This window comes from Alternaria atra (genome assembly GCF_907166805.1).
Source record: "Alternaria atra isolate CS162 genome assembly, contig: 25, whole genome shotgun sequence".
Lineage (NCBI taxonomy): Eukaryota > Fungi > Ascomycota > Dothideomycetes > Pleosporales > Pleosporaceae > Alternaria > Alternaria atra.
In genome coordinates, this window is record NW_025091323.1 from 2,530,316 (window position 1) to 2,550,198 (window position 19,883).

At 50.2% G+C, this 19,883-nt stretch overlaps 7 protein-coding genes across 7 annotated transcripts; 3 read left to right on the plus strand and 4 right to left on the minus strand.

The window, feature by feature from the left end:
* Positions 1-219: 219 nt before the first annotated feature.
* Positions 220-3,155, minus strand: ALTATR162_LOCUS5875 (uncharacterized protein; the record flags this gene model as incomplete). Its single annotated transcript, XM_043313495.1, has 5 exons — positions 220-1,014; positions 1,988-2,220; positions 2,271-2,712; positions 2,770-2,864; positions 2,918-3,155. 5 exons carry the CDS (start codon positions 3,153-3,155, stop codon positions 220-222), a joined length of 1,803 nt encoding a protein of 600 aa, XP_043169430.1.
* A 504-nt stretch (positions 3,156-3,659) lies between these two features.
* ALTATR162_LOCUS5876 (uncharacterized protein) lies at positions 3,660-5,362 on the plus strand (the record flags this gene model as incomplete). The annotated part of the gene is made up of 3 exons (XM_043313496.1): positions 3,660-3,845; positions 3,955-4,088; positions 4,144-5,362. 3 exons carry the CDS (start codon positions 3,660-3,662, stop codon positions 5,360-5,362), a joined length of 1,539 nt encoding a protein of 512 aa, XP_043169431.1.
* Positions 5,363-6,388: 1,026 nt separating this feature from the next.
* On the plus strand, positions 6,389-7,358 carry ALTATR162_LOCUS5877 (uncharacterized protein; the record flags this gene model as incomplete). The annotated part of the gene is made up of 2 exons (XM_043313497.1): positions 6,389-7,084; positions 7,137-7,358. 2 exons carry the CDS (start codon positions 6,389-6,391, stop codon positions 7,356-7,358), a joined length of 918 nt encoding a protein of 305 aa, XP_043169432.1.
* Positions 7,359-7,511: 153 nt separating this feature from the next.
* ALTATR162_LOCUS5878 (uncharacterized protein) lies at positions 7,512-9,233 on the minus strand (the record flags this gene model as incomplete). Its single annotated transcript, XM_043313498.1, has 1 exon — positions 7,512-9,233. One exon carries the CDS (start codon positions 9,231-9,233, stop codon positions 7,512-7,514), a length of 1,722 nt encoding a protein of 573 aa, XP_043169433.1.
* A 2,201-nt stretch (positions 9,234-11,434) lies between these two features.
* ALTATR162_LOCUS5879 (uncharacterized protein) lies at positions 11,435-13,189 on the minus strand (the record flags this gene model as incomplete). Its single annotated transcript, XM_043313499.1, has 1 exon — positions 11,435-13,189. The coding sequence occupies one exon, from the start codon at positions 13,187-13,189 to the stop codon at positions 11,435-11,437; it is 1,755 nt and encodes a 584-aa protein (XP_043169434.1).
* Positions 13,190-13,598: 409 nt separating this feature from the next.
* On the plus strand, positions 13,599-14,319 carry ALTATR162_LOCUS5880 (uncharacterized protein; the record flags this gene model as incomplete). The annotated part of the gene is made up of 3 exons (XM_043313500.1): positions 13,599-13,803; positions 13,857-14,107; positions 14,158-14,319. The coding sequence occupies 3 exons, from the start codon at positions 13,599-13,601 to the stop codon at positions 14,317-14,319; spliced, it is 618 nt and encodes a 205-aa protein (XP_043169435.1).
* Positions 14,320-17,346: 3,027 nt separating this feature from the next.
* Positions 17,347-18,888, minus strand: ALTATR162_LOCUS5881 (uncharacterized protein; the record flags this gene model as incomplete). The annotated part of the gene is made up of 2 exons (XM_043313501.1): positions 17,347-18,529; positions 18,584-18,888. 2 exons carry the CDS (start codon positions 18,886-18,888, stop codon positions 17,347-17,349), a joined length of 1,488 nt encoding a protein of 495 aa, XP_043169436.1.
* Positions 18,889-19,883: the final 995 nt, after the last annotated feature.

Consider the following 19,883-nt stretch of genomic DNA (forward strand, 5'->3'; position numbering starts at 1 on the left):
AAGTGATCTACTCCATGTGCTAGGACATTCGCTATAGAAGTATATTTGATTACATGTAGATGAATGAGTGACTAGGGTTGGTAATGTCTAAAAACATTCACTGGTAAAACGTGACGCACTGGTTGAGCCTTGGCCCGGTCTACGAACATAGAAGAATCGTAGATTGCAGTAGCATATTAAGCACCAAATAACACAAATTCCGCCTAAACTTCATCGCCTTTAGAGTCCAAGCTTTTGAATCTTCGTGTTGTATACGGTATCGGACCGTCCGGAGGGGGATATGATATTGATCGTGCCGTCGTTGTTGATTCGTATCAGGGTTATCTTATTTTCGTCTTCCGTACGCAAAATGTGTTGCTTGAACCCATCGGTCTTGGCTGAATTGAGCATAGCTTTACAAAGTGCCTTGGATACGACGTTCGCCACTGTCGCAGCTGGCGCCAATTGAGGTTGTGCCAATTTTGCGGCCTTTAGTGCCGTTCCAATAAGAGTCGGTGCGACGGATTCGAGGAAATCGAGAAAGTTTCGAAAGTTGTTCGGATTAGAGTACCATAAACTCATTGAATTAGGGCTGATCGGGTCTGCGTCGTTGTGCCCAGTGATTGCCCACCAGTCTCTGCCTGTAGTACCGAAGCCTGTGTTGTAGTTGACAGTGAAAGTATCGGAGTATCCATAAGCTGGGATGCTCTCCCAGGTTTTCGATTCCTTGTACACATCGCTGTACATGTGGTTCAACCCGACACCACTCATACTGTGAGGGGTATTGTTCTGAATCTGAACCTGGGCCGAGCGCTTCGTGACGCAAGCAGCAAAGGGAAGGAAGCAGCAGAGGTAAAGTAGTAACTGAGTGAGCTTGGTGGCGTGCATTTTGTTCGGTATGCTCAGTGAGTCGGTAAATTTGGTAATGGTCTGGGGCTCCGTGCTTCTGGTTATTGTGATACTAACTTTCGATTGACTTGAGGGCTTTGCAAAGGATATGGATGTAGCATATATACATCGAGCTCCAGTCCAAATCTGTCTGTGTCAGTTGATAGCTGAAGGCTTACATTCTGATCAATCATGACCTGATATCACGTTGAGGCAGTTCTCGGGGGCGCGAAAGATACGCTCGAGCTGATTTGACCGCTTGAAGTTGTACGAAAGTGCTTCGCGCATGTCATTCCAATATTGTTGCTCCAAAGTCTGTTTTCGATAGGTGCCCAACATGAACTGGCGGACCCTATTTTTCCTCGCAACACCGCCTTTGATACAGCTTCATCAAGGTATTCCTGGTGCAGGCGGGTGGTGAGCTACCTGAGTGTGCCAAGAAAGGAGCTGAAGAGGTCAAGGTATGGAGTCGGTGTACATCTTACACTTGGCTCGTGTAACGGACCACCTGGGATGCACCCTAGTCTAACACAGTTACCATGTATTAGTGGAAGCGTTACCCTATCGTGTCACCAGATGAGGTGAGATCGAAGGTTTCCGTAGTTCATCAACCTTTCGAGCGATTCATTAGAGGCTGCGTTGCTGCGTGTAGAACTTTGCGCGACGTTGCATAACCTTGCATATTATCCAGGCCGTATACTCTGGAAGCCAGAGAAGTGGATGTGAGTGGAAAAAACGATGCATTGCGACCATTTAGTCAGCGGTTGTTGATGAAGAGAAGGAAGCCCTGAAGCGGCGTTGAGCGACTTCCAATGTTGCGGTAAGCCACTGCTCAGGGCTAAAACCGAGAGACGCTAGTTTCATACGTCACCGCCAAATCCAAACATTCCCCAGCCACCTACAATTTCACTTTAGCCCTGGCATGGCGAAAGTCGAAGATCCTTTGATATCAATAAGACTTAGACATTTCTTCCATGTATGGGATTACTCCAAGGTCGCCTGACATGCGTCGACGTATGTATGAATCCTCACACTGGAGCATCGTCTATCTCAGCCCCAGAGCCTCCCTCCTCCCTCCACTTCCCAAATCCAGGTACGGTGCCTCGCCTAAGCTACATACCCGATCGCCTGCCCTAGCTTCATCGTAATCATATGTCGCGCAATGCCACGTACTCCGGTTATCCCAAATAGCCAGATCATTCGGCCGCCACTTGAACCGCACCTGCGCATCGTGGTTCTGCGTCACAAGATTGAATAGATACGGCAGAATGAGGTCGGATTCGTCCTTCGTGACGCCATTGATGCGTTTGGTGAACCCCTTGTTCACATATACTGATTTCCAACCCGTCACAGCTATGGGAAGCATTAGCAATTAGAACACTGAATGGAGATTATAAACTTACGATTCGTCCGTATGACCGGGTGTGTGGCCGTGAGCGCTTCACCTTGGTTCAGCGGATTGCCACGAACTCCCTTTCGTAGTGGATTGCCTAGCCGCTCTGCTTCTTCCAAGAAGAACTTTGCATCGTGCGTCGCAGTTAGGCCCTCCAAAAATGTTCGCATGGCGGGAGAAAGGCGATCATAGATTTCATACCCCGACGCCCACAGCGTGTCGCCGCCTGTTGCAGGTAATGTGTGGATCTTTAACATTGCGTAATCTGATGGCACTGGCTCAAAGGTAATGTCGCTATGCCAGCCCGCAGATGCAAGGCGACTCACGTCTGAGAGTTGGTGAGTGAGACCGCCACCTTTCTTCTGTTTTTCGCTGCTTATGACAGAGATCTGGTCTCCCAGTTCGGAGCCTTCTTCAGTAAGGGGGTGCACATGGAGTCCAGATGATGAAGGCTGGTAATTTGTCAGTGTTGTGGAAGTGAATTCATGTTGATAATCGAGTTGACGTACACAACCTGATAGCTCGGTTATGCGCAGCATCAAGTCCTTCATCTGATTTGGTGTGACATTTTGGTCCCGTAGAAAGACGACGCCGCGTTGCGAGACTGACAGCTTAGGTTAGCCATCGACTTCGTCAAGTTGGAGATGGAAGCCCTACCCGTTATTGCCAGATCTCTAATCATGGCATCGCCCCATCGAAGCAGGTCGGTCACTTGAAGACCTTCGAATTCTCTTCCGATAACTGGGGTTAGGTCTTGGTGTTTGAAGCTGTCCAACGATCCGGAATAAATCAAGGGCTCCATAAGCCTCGATCTGGCACTGGCGTGTCCGCCGATAATGTTGACATCCCCGTCGTCATGAGCATCTTCGATACGACTGCACTTTATTGAAGGCATCTTAGAAGCGATGTGATACACGGGTACTTTAGCGTGCGGCTCAGCTTGAGAGTTGTAAAGCACTTCGACAGCCTCTAGACCAACAGTTTTACATACCTGGAGGTCCAGGACATCTAATATCTACCAGGAACTAGGGTGGGACATTTCCGGCATGCGTGGTAAAGCACGTCATCGGACTAGTTGTATGTTCCGGGATTAGGCATGCCAAGTCTAACCTACACCATCCTGTGTACGCTAGCTGGGGTTTAAGACGGGAAGACCGATAGCAGATGCACTAGCATGCACAACACCGTGCTTTCTCCTCCTTCGTCGGCGCATTTACTGCCTCGGTAGGATGGCGACGATGGCGACGAGATGAGCCGCAATTGCGACATGCGATTTCCCAAATGATAAATAGGAGAGTGAAAGCATAGCAGGGGAGATGTAGCGTGCCAAACATCAAATCTCAATAACAGCCTCCATTCGTGGGACTCTTGCTGTAGCCGACGACCGCAGCCCTTGAACATGGGCAACGACATCGAAGCAGCGCCGCACACGACGCGGATCAGCGAAGATGCCAACTCGCTCAAATCATCGGCCCAAGTGGGTAGAGAGGAGCTTGCGGACATCATCCCCCCACACGACAGTTACGAAGGCCGGCATCGCTTCGACCCTCATGCGAGCTGGAGCATTGAGGAAGAGCGTCGTGTTGTACGGAAGACAGACCTACGACTACTGACATGGCTCTGCCTCATGATGTTTGGGTTGCAGGAAAGTTGATATACGCTTTTGAATGATCACAAATATTGACTGTTTGCAGCTCGATCGTGGAAACCTATCCAATGCGCTCGCAGATAATCTCCTGAACGATCTTGGTCTGACCTCCGACGATTACAACAACGGCACGACTATACAACTGGTTTGCTTCCTTGCTGCCGAGTTTCCGGTTCAGTTGTAAGTGTTCTCAAATCCATTTTTGTAGCCAGTAACTGACCAGACTCCTATCTAGTCTTACTAAGCGATATGGTTTCAAGTACATCCTTCCAACTATGATGCTTGCGTGGGGAACTGCATCTTGGGGCCAGGCATGGATGCACGACCGCACTTCATTCTATCTGGGCCGCGCAGCTATCGGACTTTGCGAAGGTGGCTTCATCCCTGGTGTCATCCTGTTCGCGACCTACTTCTACAAGTCCAAGGAGCTTTCCATGCGTCTTGCAGCCTTCTGGTCCACACTGAACGTTGCCCGTGTCATTTCCGCCTTGCTTGCAGCTGGAATTTTGGAGATGCGAGGCGTCAGTGGGAAGCCCGGCTGGTTTTGGCTGTTTCTCCTAGAGGGGCTTTTGACGGTCGTCATCGCCGTTCTCTCGTTTATGTATCTACCCGCAGCGCCGACATCTACCAAGAATGTGCTTTGGCCTAAGGGCTGGTATACCGAGCGGGAAGAGGTCATCATGGTCAACCGCATCCTCCGAGACGACCCAGCAAAAGGCCTTACAGCTCTCAAAGAGCCTGCCACATTCAAGGACATCCGCGCCGCCTGGTCTGATTCCTCTATGTGGGGTCTATACTTCATCGGCCTCGTTGCTTACATCCCTGCCTCGCCGGTTCAGGGCTACCTTACCCTCACACTAAAACGCCTTGGTTTTAGTACCTTCAACAGCAACATGTTGACCATTCCGTCCGCTGCGCTCCAGGTCGTTACCATGTTAGCGCTAGCATATTCGAGCGACTATTTCAACGAACGCACGTTCCATTGCATCTTCGGCGAGTTCTGGATTATGCCACTCCTTATCGCGCTTCTGACGCTTCCGGACGGAGGCCGCGAATGGGGCCGCTTCTCCCTAATCACGCTGATCTCCGGATACCCCTATTTTCATCCCTTGGTGTCATCTTGGATCTCCGAAAATACATTCGACGTCAAGAAGCGTGCGATTACGGCCGCAACGTACAACGTTATTGTGCAGGTTGGATCTTTGATCAGTTCACAGATCTACCGCAAATACGATGGACCATACTACAAACAGGGAAACTCAGTCCTAGTGGCTATCTGCGCGCTGAGTGTTATTGCTTTCCTCGTTCAACGATGGACTCTGATGCGCCTGAACAAGAAGAAGCAAGAGAAGTGGGAGCAGATGACTTCAGAGGAGAAGGCCGTCTACCAAGCAGACGTTGTCGAGCGTGAGAAGGAGGGCAATAAGCGGTTGGACTTCAGGTTCACGCTCTAGTCTGGTCTAGGAAAGATAGCCGGTGGCGTTAGGCAGTCAGTTAGGATCAACATGCATGGTAACATGCGGGTTGTGGTTACAGCATCGTATGTCTACGCCAATTGCTCCACCTACCGATAATTTTCACTCCGCCCTCCAGCCGCACCGAGGTATCTGCGATCCGTAAATCAATGAGATTAATTCAAGTTTTCATCCTGATTTTCGACTTGAGTATTCTAACATTCAGCAGCTGCTACTCTTGCGGAGAAGTCTTTGGTGAGTATGTCCTGAATGCTTGCGTGTCTTGTTAACGTTTGTCTTTATATTTTGTATCTGTCTGAATAGTACTACGCCATTGCATGCGCAGACAGTGAGTATGCGTCCCGTCATCGGCTGCAAACAGCCGTCCTGTTCAACGAAGACGTCTCTAGTCGGACCCACTTTCTCTACAGCGCTCCACTATTACCCAGAGCTACAGCATGTCGTGATTGCGGGGATCAATGACGACCTCGGTACTCTCCACGTTCTCGCGAGTCATTCCGAAACCGCGAACACCAAGGCCTCAACAGCACACAATTCGCCGCAACCGCCAAAAAGAGTATTTTTCATCCGATGTGGGAGGCTACATCACCGGCATCGCTCTGCATGGAGAAATGACCATTTTGGGTGTAGTTGGTAGAATTTTGGAGCGCCTTCCCAGAACGCATGACTGTAATGGCGGCTCTGCTTGAGGTATACACTCACCTCAGTATACAACGAAATTGAGCCTTTGAGACGTATCACAAAGTTTTTTTTTATACATACGCAAAATGGCTTGGGAAGAACCTCGTAAAACTGGCATGCAGTACCGCCGCCTAGGTAACTCAGGCTTGCATGTATCTGCGCTCGGTTTAGGAGGTTGGCTCACGTATGTCTAACTACCTGTTCATCTGGATACACGTACTGATCGAGTTGCAGTTTTGGTGGCCATGTCGAGAATGGTGCTTTCTGTCTTCACGCGTAACGGCCACTCAACTAATCTTAATCTCAGAACTTACATTCTCCATCATGAAGACAGCATATGACAACGGTATCACGTTTTTCGACACTGCCGAGTCTTACGCTGGCGGCCAGTCCGAAATCATCATGGGCCAGGCCATCAAGAAGTTCGCCTGGAATCGCAACGACATTGTGGTATCCACGAAACTCAATTGGGGCGGCGCGAATGGCGAGGTACTTGTCAACAACCATGGTCTCTCGCGCAAACACATCATTGAAGGACTTCGTGCATCGCTCAAGCGCATGGATCTGGAGTACGTCGATATAGTGTATGCGCACCGTCCGGATCGTCTCACGCCCATGGAGGAAACCGTACGCGCGTTCAACCATGTGATTGAGCAAAAAGGCTGGGCGCTGTATTGGGGCACTTCTGAATGGTCTGCAGATGAGATCGCTGAGGCATGCGGGATAGCGAAACAATTGGGCCTCATCGCACCAGTAGTGGAGCAACCGCAGTACAATCTGCTTGAAAGAAAGAAGGTTGAGAGCGAGTTCCAGCGCCTCTATGCGCGATTTGGGATTGGTCTGACTACATTCTCGCCACTAAAATTTGGGCTGCTGAGTGGGAAGTACAACGACAGTCCAGATGCACCACCAGCAGGATCCAGATTCGCCGAAGGAAAAGATGGCTTTGTGAGTGGAATGCGTGATCGGTATGGGAACGACGAGTGGAGCGGCATGATCAACAGCGCAAGAAAATTGAAGGTAGTTAAAGTCCCTATATGTCCTTGATGCACCTTAGCTAACATGTAAACAGCCAATTGCGGACAAGTTGGGCATTAGCCAGTCGCAGTTGTCGCTTGCATGGTGTCTGAAGAACCCCCATGTCTCTGCGGTGATTACTGGGGCGTCAAGACCGGAGCAAGTGGTGGACAACTGTGCAGCTCTGAAGGTTTTGGACAAGCTTACGCCAGAGGTGATGGCTGAGATTGATGGGGTTGTAGGAGGCATCCAGCTAGACCCTGCACGACAAGATTAGCTTGGCTGTACTTGCTCTTGATCAGCAAACGACCTAGTTTAACATTTGAATGACAGTGCACATGTCTAATAGTATCTGTATTGTCGTGGAAACGCCTGAAATGCTATCATGGCTACATACTATGCAAGAAGCAACGCCAGATCGCCTAAACCGCTACGGCTTCTTGCCTTGATCTTTCTTGGCTTCCTTCTCCTGGGGTAATATCTCATGGACCTTCATGTCTAGTCCGACCCAGAACTTCCGGCCTCGCCACTCGACAGTAACACCGCCCCAGAAGGCAGTGACCCATACGGGTAATGCAAAGAACTCGCGTCCAAGCCATGCACACAAAAAGTCTATGAAGTTTCTTCTTGCACCGTCGAGCAGACTCGGCTCACTTGGGGTCTTGTTGCCAAGCAAAGGTTCCAGAACTTCGGTACGATGGTATGCAGAGGCTGATCGTTGGGGCAAGACGAAGTCAGGGGTGTCGGCATCGATTTCGACAGTCTTTGCACAGTGGAGTAACAAATATTGGACGTAGTCCACGAGACACCACGCAGACAGGTGTAAGAGCCAGATGAGGAAGAAGGAGGTCCAGGTCGAGCTGATGCCGATGTTGTGAAAGAAGGGTAGTGTCGTTAAAGCGTAGGCGCCGTACAGCCCACAAAGAAGACTCTCCGTCCCTGGCTCCACAAAGGTCGCTAAAGTGACCGTGAACTTCCGAACTCGTAGCCATCGAATGCGACGCTGTAGGTAGGCCATCACAGAAGTATGGCTGATTGGCTGGAAGCAGAAATCACCAAAAAGCATAGCATGCTTGCCCCAGATCTCCTTCTTTGTCCCTGGTTCTGGTTTGTATCCCCGTTTTTCGAAAGCTTGGGGTTCTTTCCACAGCACATCGCCAATAAGATGATCTTCGCAAATGTTATCGGAGAAGAAATCGATACCGGGAGCGCGTTCTGGGTTCGACGAGGTAACATAGTTGAGTTGGGAGCGACGGAACATAGTGCTCTTGCCCATAATGCAGGGCGCCACAGCGACGGTGTTGATGGCTTGGTAGAATTTGGCGTGGGCAGAAGACATGAATGCTTCGTCCAGACGTCCTCCACCACGTTGCAGCAGCTTCCTGATGGTACCTCCCGAGTGGTTGCGAGGATCCGAAGATGTGCTTGCCGCGATATCGGTCGATTGTGCTGCTGCTTCTGGTTTTCCTCCGAGTAACTCCTTTCTGTCCTGTAGCGAGAGACCTTGCGAGTCGAGATCTACTGTAAGAGGTGTCTGGTGCACGAACTTGTACTTCCTCTTGCTGTTGCCATGTTTGTCCTGTCCAAAGCCGCACAGCAGATCCACGAGTCGTCCGCAAACACCCTTGCCGACCCAGACATTGCAGTCGAGCACCCATACGATGTCGCCCTTGGCCTCCCTATAGGCGCGACTCATGTTCCTGATTTTGGGATTGGGCCCCAGCGCATTATTGTCCTTAACTAGCAGTGGATCCTCCTCTTCGACCAAGATTTGTACGTCGGCGTCCGGAAAGTCTTTGCATAGGCGCTCGAGAATCGGAAAGGCGGGATCGGAACGCTCAGGAACGCAGAACACGGTGTTCAGTTTGTCTTTGGGGTATGTCTGGCGGAGGGTCGCTGCGAGACATTCGTACAATCGCGGGTCGAGGCCTTTGACTGGGCGTATCACGGTGACTCGAGGTACTTCATCGTCCTTCAACGTCGTAACGCATGTTGCTTGCTGAGGCCTCCTCCAGTAGTAACGGAAAAGTTGAATGAAGCCGATAGCACAAACATTCCAAACAACCACCCACCAAATCAAACAGCCAGTCGCGATGATGGTACGCAACATGGAGACATCTTCTCCTGTCGCGAAGTCGGGCACGCGAAGCATGCGCAAAAGTGTTGTAGAGTCAGACTGAGGGTGGGATGTTGACGAATCTCACAGCGCGGAGGTTGCGGAGTTTCGCACCAGCAAGTGACGACCTGCCAAGCCAACACCACGACAACGTTTAGAGGTATGTCAATGCAAGTAGTATCGGCAAATCCATGCGAAGAAGCAGACATGTTGTAGTTGCTAACATGACGCGTTTATTTGTCACGCAAATGTTTGCATATCCGAGCGGATCGACTTCACCGCCAGGAGCAATCGCTGGTAGTGATCAGATGTCCTCCACGCAGACAGAGTAACACATGCTCGAGATTGACTTCACGTCCGACAGTTCTTCAATACGAAGATTTCCTTCAAAATGATGGAAACTACGCTAACAATGCGTGAGTGGAGGCTAAGCGTGAAAGCTATGGAGCTGTCTCACTAAGCTCGTCGCTCTGCAATCATTTTGCGATACCAAATGTTTGGTATCCTCGGTGTTTATACATCCTGTAGAGCAGCCGTCATACGTGACCACAAAGGGTCCTGTTCTTGATAAGTTGTAATTAACACTCTAGGTAGACGGGTACACAACCATGTGTCTCGGAACCCTATTATACAGAATATCGCGGAAACCTTTGGGGTAGGCTTTGTTGAGTACAACTTGGAAGTTTCTTTATACACGAAATATCTGTATGCTGCAGCTCCTGCCCATATTGCTGTGTAGTCAGCGCTTCACCACGTCACACCGCGTCTGTGGCCCGTACGAGCATGACCTCGCTATAGCACGACCATGGTAGGCAATCCCTTAGCGCTTCTAAGCGGTAGTATTCATGACTTGCCTAATGAAAAGCCCTCTCTGATCGGTGGGGCGAAGACATGCAGGAATCAAGGCCTACCTTGATGATCATCAGATCCCTATCCGCAGCAACTTACAGACCATCGTGGCCCAAATGGTAGCTGAAAATCGACAAGATTGGTTCTTTATCGACACCTTGTGTATCAATCAAGATGATGACGCCGAGAAACCATTTCTGGTTTCAATTATGGGAGAAATCTACCAACGGGCCGAGGAAGTATTGGCATGGATAGTGCAAGACCCGGATCAGTGCGAATCCAACGCAGAAAAGGAAACAGATGATACTGCTGTTGATTCAGAGGATTGGGTTATCTTGGGCTCACCAACAGCCGTATGCAGATCGACTACTCTGTTTCCATCTTAGACCTGTTTCCATCTTAGACCTGTTTCCATCTTAGACCTGTTTCCATCTTAGACCTGTTTCCATCTTAGACCTGTTTCCATCTTAGACCTGTTTCCATCTTAGACCTGTTTCCATCTTAGACCTGTTTACTGCAATTCTGACCGATTATCTACTGTCTGTAGGATTGATCACTGAAGATCTGACACCGATCCGGAGGCGAACAGAAGTTATGCGGACTGGCTGGGCTCTTGGGAATGCTAACAATCTGATTGCCCCTCTCTCGGCTTCCAGCTTGGATCTTTACGATCCCGTAGTGAATTCGATGTTCTATGAGGTCTTGAAGTTCTTCGCGCCTGGCTTCGAAGAAAATCTTCTCGCTACTACGTTGAGCAACTGGTGGTATAGTTGTAGTTCTGATGCACAGGACCAAAAATTCGAGGGATTCATAAACGACAATGACACATTCGAACTTGGATACATCTGATTCACCTGCTTCAGGTTCATCAAGCCCATTGCAAATGCAACGATTGAATGTGTCGCCCTAATCAAAGGGATATCTGCACGCCGGAAAGCCTTGGCTCACGAAGACGCTGTATTGACCTACGCCGAAAGCGGTGAGACGAAAACGCAAAGTGAGTGGGCTACTCACGCCAGGGCGATATCAAACCAGATGTGGCAGCGTTTTCAAGAGTCTGGCGAAGATGCCGAAGGCGAGTTGGAAGATGAACAGTGAACTTTGGTCGGTTGGATAGTGCCGCTTCTTATTCGAGGCCGCTTTTCTGGAGGGTTTCCTAGCACTGCACGTTGAGCAACTCAGAGACGAAACAGATGACTAGGGGAGGTATTTCGGTATATTCATACATTACTGTTCGAAAATCAAGGTGATTACTGAAATAAGCGCCTCGCTATGCGACCTCGTAGGCCAAATCCCGGTGCAAGTTTACCCCCAAACTCCCTATATGGTCAGTAGACTGAATAGCCATGCGAGTCAAGATGTCAAGCATCTAACAAGCTCAACAGGTTTCAAGCTTTTGGCTTCTTGCGCACTAGTCCAGCGGTCAAAGTGTTCACACCATTTGCAGCACTTGCATCAGTAACGGGTGTTGGCTCGATCTTTGCCTTCTTTCTGACCATGCTTTCTCCTAGCATTTGCGCAGGCTCCACCGACTTTTCCGCGCCGGTTGCCGCCTCTGATGGGGTGTCGGGCTTCCTCTTCTTTCGTACACCCATGACCATCGTCGGTGTCACACCGTTTGTTGCATCCAAGGGCTTTCCTGCAGCTACATACTCCTTTGTTCCCTTTACTGTAAAGCTCCATTCATCCATGCCGCCGAGAACAGCAATCTCTTCTTTCCATTTCCTCGTGCTTCGTGCTGCTGCCTTTCGGTTCGCAAACGTCTGTTGTAAGAGGACCTCGTGTGCGCGGTCGTAGTTCTTGAGCGAGAAACAGATAGTCCCGCGTGAGGAAGCAGGCCACTTCCAATATGGGCTGTTCTCAGGAAGAGTTTTGGCAGAGCTGGAAGACATATTTGACGATGTCGATAGGTTCGAAGAGCTTGTCTTGATCTTGGGCAGGACAAGCGGGATAGGTCCATACCTGGTTTTAGCCTCTTGCCTTCGCCGACTTGTCTTCCGTCGTTTTGGGCTGGGTACGTTCTCTTGCGAGTCGATCTGTGAGAAAGACTGTGATGCCGATTGCTGCGACGGCATGTCCTCATCTTCCTCGGGTATTGAAGGCTTAGGCGGTGTTATGACAACCCATATGAAACCCACTATACGTCCTGACGAACATTCCTGCCTGAACGCCATGAACTCCCAAAACTGGTCAAGCGTCTTGACGCTCTTCCACTGCCCGTTGCTTCTCGAAGGTGTGCCTCCATCTACTACCATAGTATCTGTGCCACGGTCGGGAAGTTCTTCGTCTAATTCGTCAAGGAACCTAGCCTTGGGGTCGTCTGGAAAGTGTGGCACGAGGCACCGTGGTGGTGCAGCAGGATACGGAGCGATCTGTAGGAGTGGGTGTGTGTTCGCCCAGCGTCGAGGAGTGTTCGGCACGGAAGGTGGAGGAATGTATCGCAGCGTGTCGTATGGTTCGAAGCCCGGTATTACCAGATATCCCTTCGCTGTAGACTCTGATTGTACTGGCACGTCGTTCGTCTCTGTGCCCTCAGCGTCAACCAGCCGTTCAGCGAAGGATTTCCGTTCTCCTTCGGCTTTGTACTCCCATATTATCGGGTCGAGTACTCTGCACCACCACTTGACCAAGCCTCTATCATCCAGAACATGCTTGTTTTTGTTTTCGATGCTCGCCGGGAACAGGTATTGATCCTGTGCCCTTGCGAAGAGAGACACGACAAGCTTCTTCCCTTCTCTCTGCCTTTCTCTTGCAAGCCAAGATACGAATGTTCCGCAAATAGCTTTCAGAGGCGATCCAGATTGGGCTCGCGGTAATTGCAGCTCCGAAATGTACCCTGTCGAGTCGGCCTTGGAGACGAAGATGGTGGTGAGGTTTCTCGTGGTGTAGATCAAGACTTCGATGGCAAGTATGAGAAGCTCCTCGGGTAGTTCTGAGGCTGCTGCATCTTTTGGCACTATCGAGGCTGCTAGTGTATGCGATTCGCAGTATGTTCGTTCGGACTTGCCATGCGGCGGCGCGGAGAAGAGGGCGGAGGACTTGGAGGGTGGTGTTGAGTAGTGATAGAAGGTGATAGGCACATCCTTTGGTAACTGTTCGGCCAGTAACTCTTTCAGCGGCTTAGAGACACCAGCACTCGCCATGATGACCCAAAGGAATCACAGCAAGGGGGAAGAGTCGCGTATCGAGGACGCAACATGGGGAGCGGTAGGCGCGACTGGTGCTAGCGTGGTTGCGGTAAGGCGCGATCCGCGTGCCGCAACTTTTCGATGATCCGAACTTCACCTCCGCCAGCAGCATTGTCTCCGCCCTCCGCCAATCACGCCTCTTACACCTCACCCACCGGTTGGAAGTATCGCAATGGCTTCCAAACGACCGCTCCGATCACTCGTCTCGACCGCTTCATCATCACTGCGGCCCGCGCAAATCTCCAAAACGTCCATCGTGCGGACCTCCGCATGCGCATTTTCAAGCACCACACCAACGAGGGCCACCGAACATGACACAGAAGCTGCAGACAGGCCGCGATGGCAACAAACACCCCCGCGGATGATGGCACCCTACAGGATACGACCGGCAGCCAAAGGTGGCGTTTACAAAGTCAACGACGACCCGAAAAAGTTGGACGATGCGTATATACGCATGTTGGGTCCTGGAGGAGACAAAATGCTGGGAGACGATGTCAAATGGTTAGCGGTCACACACAAAAGCTTCGACCACGGAAGGAGAGGGTTCAACGACCGACTGGCATACTTGGGTATGTGTGCATATTTCAAAGGCGGGCAGGCGGGAGGCTAATGAAAAGGGCAGGACGGAGGATCGTCGAACTACAAACATCACAAGCACTCATAAACTCGCCGCAAGAACACCAATGGCCGAGAGACCCCAATGGTGTACCAATGAACGACGAGTACGGTCGTAAACCATACCTACACCCCGCCTTGAATGGGCTACAAGGCTTGACAGACGAGGCAGAGAATCTGGTGCTAAGCAAGTCACGGTTAGCACCGCTAGCAGAGCGGTACCGCCTGGACAAAGTCACTCGATGGACACCCAAGAGGGTATGTTTGAACATTCTGGGTATCTTTATTCGCAGGCTAACGAATTACAGGCGGATAACCTGCAAGGGTCCGGTTTCGAGACCGTTCTCATGACTTCCCTATATGCCATCGTTGGAGCCGTAGCTCTGGAACGCGGCGGCGAAGTAGCCAATAAGGTTGTGCAAGAAAAGATACTCGCACCCCTTGGCTTCAGCTTCTCGCCTGATTCATGACCTGGACGCAATTCGATCTTGTACAAAACCACTACCAGACTTTGTACCATATTGTAAACAAGCACTTGATATGACGTACATCACGACTTACAATCGAACTACGTCTTCGCCATGTCCTCATGTTCCCCTGATCATGCTTCGTCCATTACTTCGACACCATGCCCGCCCTTTTGAATGTTTTTTCCTGAGGTGACACGATGGCATGTAACAAGGCTGAACTTGAAAAACTGAACTTAAACTGACTGCGTCGTGGTGAGAACCGAGTGCTGGCAATCTGAAGAGAATGGGTATGTATCATGAACGCAGCTTTGGCGTTGTTCTCATTGGTCGGCTGTATTGTTGCCTACATTCAATGCGCCTACCGTGGTGGCGGTGCACTGGAATCTCAACCTTTCGACTCCGCCTCCATCAGACGGACAAGACCATGAAGCCTCGCTCCTTCACGACGCACACTCATCACTCTCGTCCGAACACCTTATACAATATGCAACCTTTTATCTACTCCATATACTCTATCGCCCGTCTCCGGTACCTCAATCATGATGTGAACTTCTAAATACCTTGGCCTTGCTCAACGAATCATGCCAACTACGGAAGCGTCATATCTCCGGTGCTGTCGTTCGGATGGAGCCACAGACCACTTGCACTTTCAACATAGACCTTTGGATCTTAACATCGCCTCCATACGATTAGTCCAAGTTTCTTCCGAGCTCTCCAGGGATGGTGCGGTTCAGTGCCGTATGGCTCACTTCGGGATCCCGCACTCAGAATCAGGAACACCTCCAGATATACCATTGCAATCGTATGCACCGTTGCCATCATACAGCTGCCTCTCGTATACTTGGGGTGAGCCACTCCCCCTCTACTCGATTCAGATCGATGGGCGCCCTTTTCACGTACGCCAGGGTCTGTGGGAATTTCTCCGCACCGTGCGGACTTTGAGATGGCTTAGGCGCAGAAATTTCTGGATTGATGCGCTGTGTATTGATCAGCTGAACAAGAATGAGCGTAATCACCAGGTACAACAGATGGGGAAAATATTCTCGGAAGCGGACTTGGTCGTCTGCTGGTTAGGATGCGATGCAACGACTGAAGAAGCCCTAAGAGGCATACGACAACGCCCATATCACATCAGTGTCGAATCAAAGACCTGGTATGGAGACAATACGTCACCACGTGCTGCGCAGTTGCATCTCCCTGCTGGAGATGTACCTTTTCACCCATCGCAGCTTGCGTTTTGCAAGAACAGATACTGGTCGCGAGCTTGGGTGACACAAGAGATTGCGCTCGCTCGACGCGCCATAGTCATTGCTGGATCGGAGGCTCTTGAGCTCAACAGTGTGGTTCGTGCGATAAAGATGCAGGACTCACCATTTCAGTACATCGCGGACTATATCTTGGAACACAAACGAGAATCCTCAATAACCTCGGAGTGGAGCCTTTTGAACCTTCTTTATCATTTTCGAAGCACGGGTTGTGCGAACTCCAGAGACCGCATATATTCCTTGCTAGCGTTGTGTAGCGAAGGCGAGAGCTTTCGCGTCGACTACAACGTCTCAGATGAGGATGTCATGCGATATACACTTCGAGTATGCTCAGACTCACTTTGCTTGTGTTCCGCAGCAGTCATTACCGACGCCTTGAGTCTCCCACCGCGGTTGTTTGTTGGAAGGGCATCGTACATTGAAGTGCCTGTCACCTCCGCTCACATAAGATACATTCGTTGTATGGACTGTGGAAGTATCTGCCCATTCACCTATCGTAGAATGAGAGGGATTGTATTCTGTTTACGCAAAACCTGTAAGGATATGCGCATTCATCTCTTATGGGACCCATACCATCGACGCGTGTGCCTTCCGCACGGTCATCCTAGCACCAGTGACGGAATCGAGATGAACGACCTCGAGCTTGTAGGAGATGGAACGAAGGCAACTTTGCGATTCTCTTTTGGAGCACTCGTCAACCTCGTCCAGGGCGCATCAGGAGAATTAAGGAAGGATTGTGAAAATCTCTGGCATGTGCAAAGGACACCGGGAATGCGTCGGGAAGATAGACCCAGGTTCTGCTAAGATATGAAACACCATACGCACTGATAAGATTAGGGATACATACTCTGCTGCTATAACAACTGCAAGAAACAATTAAACTATGCTTGCTTTTGGTGACAAGACCCGCATACGTCCCACCTTGAGGATTTAGAAGTTTCCCTAGGACACTACGATAGTTTCGATTCTTCGGATTCGTCAAATGTGTTTCTGGCGATACAAAGTCTCTGATACGCGTGGCCTTTGAATGCGTGACACACACAGCGGTGACAGTAGTCAAATTTGCTAGGTCTCGTCGTAGATCACATGCATCATCATTTGCGCAATAACTGTGTGCGTCATCTACACAGCGGGATATGTCAATGGGCTGGAAGCTAGAGTGGAATGAGCTTTACCGTGTTAGGCGGACGTGAAAGGGTACGTGGGTAGCCTGACGATTAGCCGTAGGGTGGGTGAAGCGTACCGCAATCGACACTTTTTCTACGAATTGCCCAATCGGGCATTGGGCATGAGTATAACGGTCGTGTTGAAAGGCACCGCAATCCACACCTGAGTATCAACTGCCCGGTTTGGCAATACTAGCTGAACGGACTTTGGACACATAACGGTTGTGTTGGAATTCACTTCAACCTGAGTGAACAGCACCACGATCGATGGTCACACATATATTACCGAATGTAGAAGTAGGTAAAGTGTGTATGTGGAGGATGGGCTGGAAGTTGTGGCGCCACTATCACGATCCTGAACGGAGCTGCTGGCCTCAGTGAAAGTTGCTAAGATCAATGGCACAGAGAAGTTGCCTATTCGGGACGTCAGGTCACTGTTAAGCCTCATTTTCCATGGTAAACTTCAAATTGACATGAATGAAGCAGACAGTTGAAGTATTGCAAATGGCATGTGGTTTAAATGAGCAGCATACTGCTAGCCCTGGGTATAACGAACGATAAAGGTCACTTCAAGAAACAAAATGTAGCAACCCGCTTCAAAAAGTCAACCCCGGCTTGTTCTTCCTCCAAAACATGGCTTTCGCTGCGTTCACACTCCTTGGTGGTGGATCGAACTTTGGTTGTGCCTCTTCGATATCCATCTGTTCCATCTTTCTTTGTGAGTTTCTCTTCAACTCCCTCTTCAGGTTCCGTTCATCCTTCTTTCGCATCCATGTGATCCATATACAGTAGCTTGCGCAAATTATGCCAATACCGCCGACCACACCACCGATAACTGCACCAATCAGGCCTTGGCTTTGCCATGCGGACTGTTTGGGACGTTCGTAGGCTGTGGGGGTAGATTTGGGGCAGAAAGTTACTGGCATAACCATGTTGTTCTTTTGAATGGCTTCAGCGAGGAAAAAGTTGTTAGTTTCGTAGTCGGCCATCAAGTAGACCTGTCCTAGAAAAGCGGTGCCGAGGTAGAACGGCGTGTCTGCTGACTCTTCGCGATCTTGGATGGGTGTGATGTTCGAGGCGTTCATAAGGACTTCTGGCGGGAGGGTGACAGTGAAGCCATCCTCGAGCACGATAGAGAGTGAACCGTTAAAAGCGTTCTTCAACTTCAGCGAGTTGTCGCCCCATTTGTTATCTTGCTCAGCGCCTAGCCGTTTGATGAAGTTTTGGGTGATCTGATAGGGTAGAGAGAATGGGAACTGCTCAGTCGTGATCTGGGCCTCGAAGTCCTCTGCCCGCGTCTCCATGTCAGTGAAGACTGTGTTGTCGAAGAGTGATACATTTGCGTTGTCCTCCGTGTTGGTGATAACAATGTCTTTGATGCGAACGCTCATCGGACTAGGGTTGTTGATGTTCATTGGGTATTTGTGCGGTTCTCCAGTGAAGCGACCAGAGTCATATCCTCCAAAGACGTTGCTGCCGTTGACTGCGCCCCCAGCTCGTTCAAATCCTTGACCGATATAGAGCGAATACGTTTTACCAGCAATTATATCCTGCGCAACGAGATCTCGTAGCACCGTTGAAGATGGCCCTATGCCAACCCTTCCAGGTGTGATCGATCCTGATTCAGCGACTTCAACGGTGGTGTTTCCTAGTAATGTCTGCGACGCGCCGTCCGTCTCGAAGTAATGTGTATATAATCGTAGGGTCTCTTGGCCGAAGAACCCCGTAAATCCTTTTTGATCATCGTCTAGTGTTTGGAAGTTTTCGTCGTTCTCGAAACTACTCTACATGTCAGCTGATGAGGCAAACTATTATGTCTCCAGTCTAACATACCTATCCGAATCTCGATCGTTGAAAAAGCCTCCTGTATTTCTATCGCAATCCTTGAGCGTCGTGTTTGCCTCTTTGCAATAGTTACTTGACGCGAAGGAGATATGGTTTTGTTGTAGTGATGGCCAAAGACTCTGATTTTGTGCAGGCGTCCCTAGTCCGATGAAGGATCCATATTGGAAGACTGGCGAATCGTGTACGGCCCGCTTGTGGATATCGACATATATCGGTTTCTTAGTGCAGTTTGAAGCGACTGTGGACTGAGCGAACAGCACAGTTGCGGAAAGGTAGAGAACGAAAGACGCCATAATAGATGATGAAAGACGCTTGAATCCAGCAAGCTGAAGGTCAAGTAGCAAATTGTGGGGTACTGCTTACGACACCGACAGGCGAAGATGGACGACGACAATGACGAAACGTCTCAAACTCGAGTTGCGGAGGTTCTGGAGGCGGTACGGTGTCTTTGTAGGCCTCCATCATCTGTATATCGATACACTAAGATGAGCATGCAGACGATTAGCCAGTCAGACAAAGGCTCAGCTATTCTTACATGCGGGAATATCCACCTTGCTTCTGTTGGTAGCGCATGGTAGCATCCCTGGGCGCCGCCTAGAGCCGCACGGAACTGAACCGCTGCAGAGAGCGCCTGCTGATGCTGTTGTGGAAGTACCACGGCCTAGGGAGGTGCAGCGTGGGCGCTTCGAATAGAAAGATACTTGAGGAACAAAGATGATCCCTTTCCGGATGTAAGCTTCTTCGTCGCGGAGGCCTTGATGATTGGGTCGCTATTGTAGGCTGTCGCACTAAGGATAGTGGGCGTTTACAAGATGGGGTCGATTGGACGCGATCGTCTCGCGAGTATCCCAAGCGCCCGCTCGCACGGTCCTCGATGCATGTGTGGATCCGGCACCAGTCGCTATTCTTAACCTCGCGCTCACCAAAATATGTTTACCAAAAGCAGTCAGATTGCGTACCCGCTCGGTGAGATTACGACGAGAACAAAATGTGTACTCGGAAATAGTCACGATATAATGTCTTGTTTCCGAACCCCGCAGTTGTTCCCCGCATGCCGTTCTTGCCCTTGCTTACGCGTTCTATTACTTGTTACAGCCGTGCATCCAGAATGAGTGTTTGCCAGCGTATACTTGGATAAATCTGCATGGCCATCCAAGTGCTTTCGTGACCATGGAGTTCATCAGTTCTGCTATGGCTGATCACAAATAATGTAGTCCTTCCGCCGTTGCATGGTGTGTATCATGGCTACTTCCCAGGGGATGATCGAGCGTCTACGCTCATCACTTGC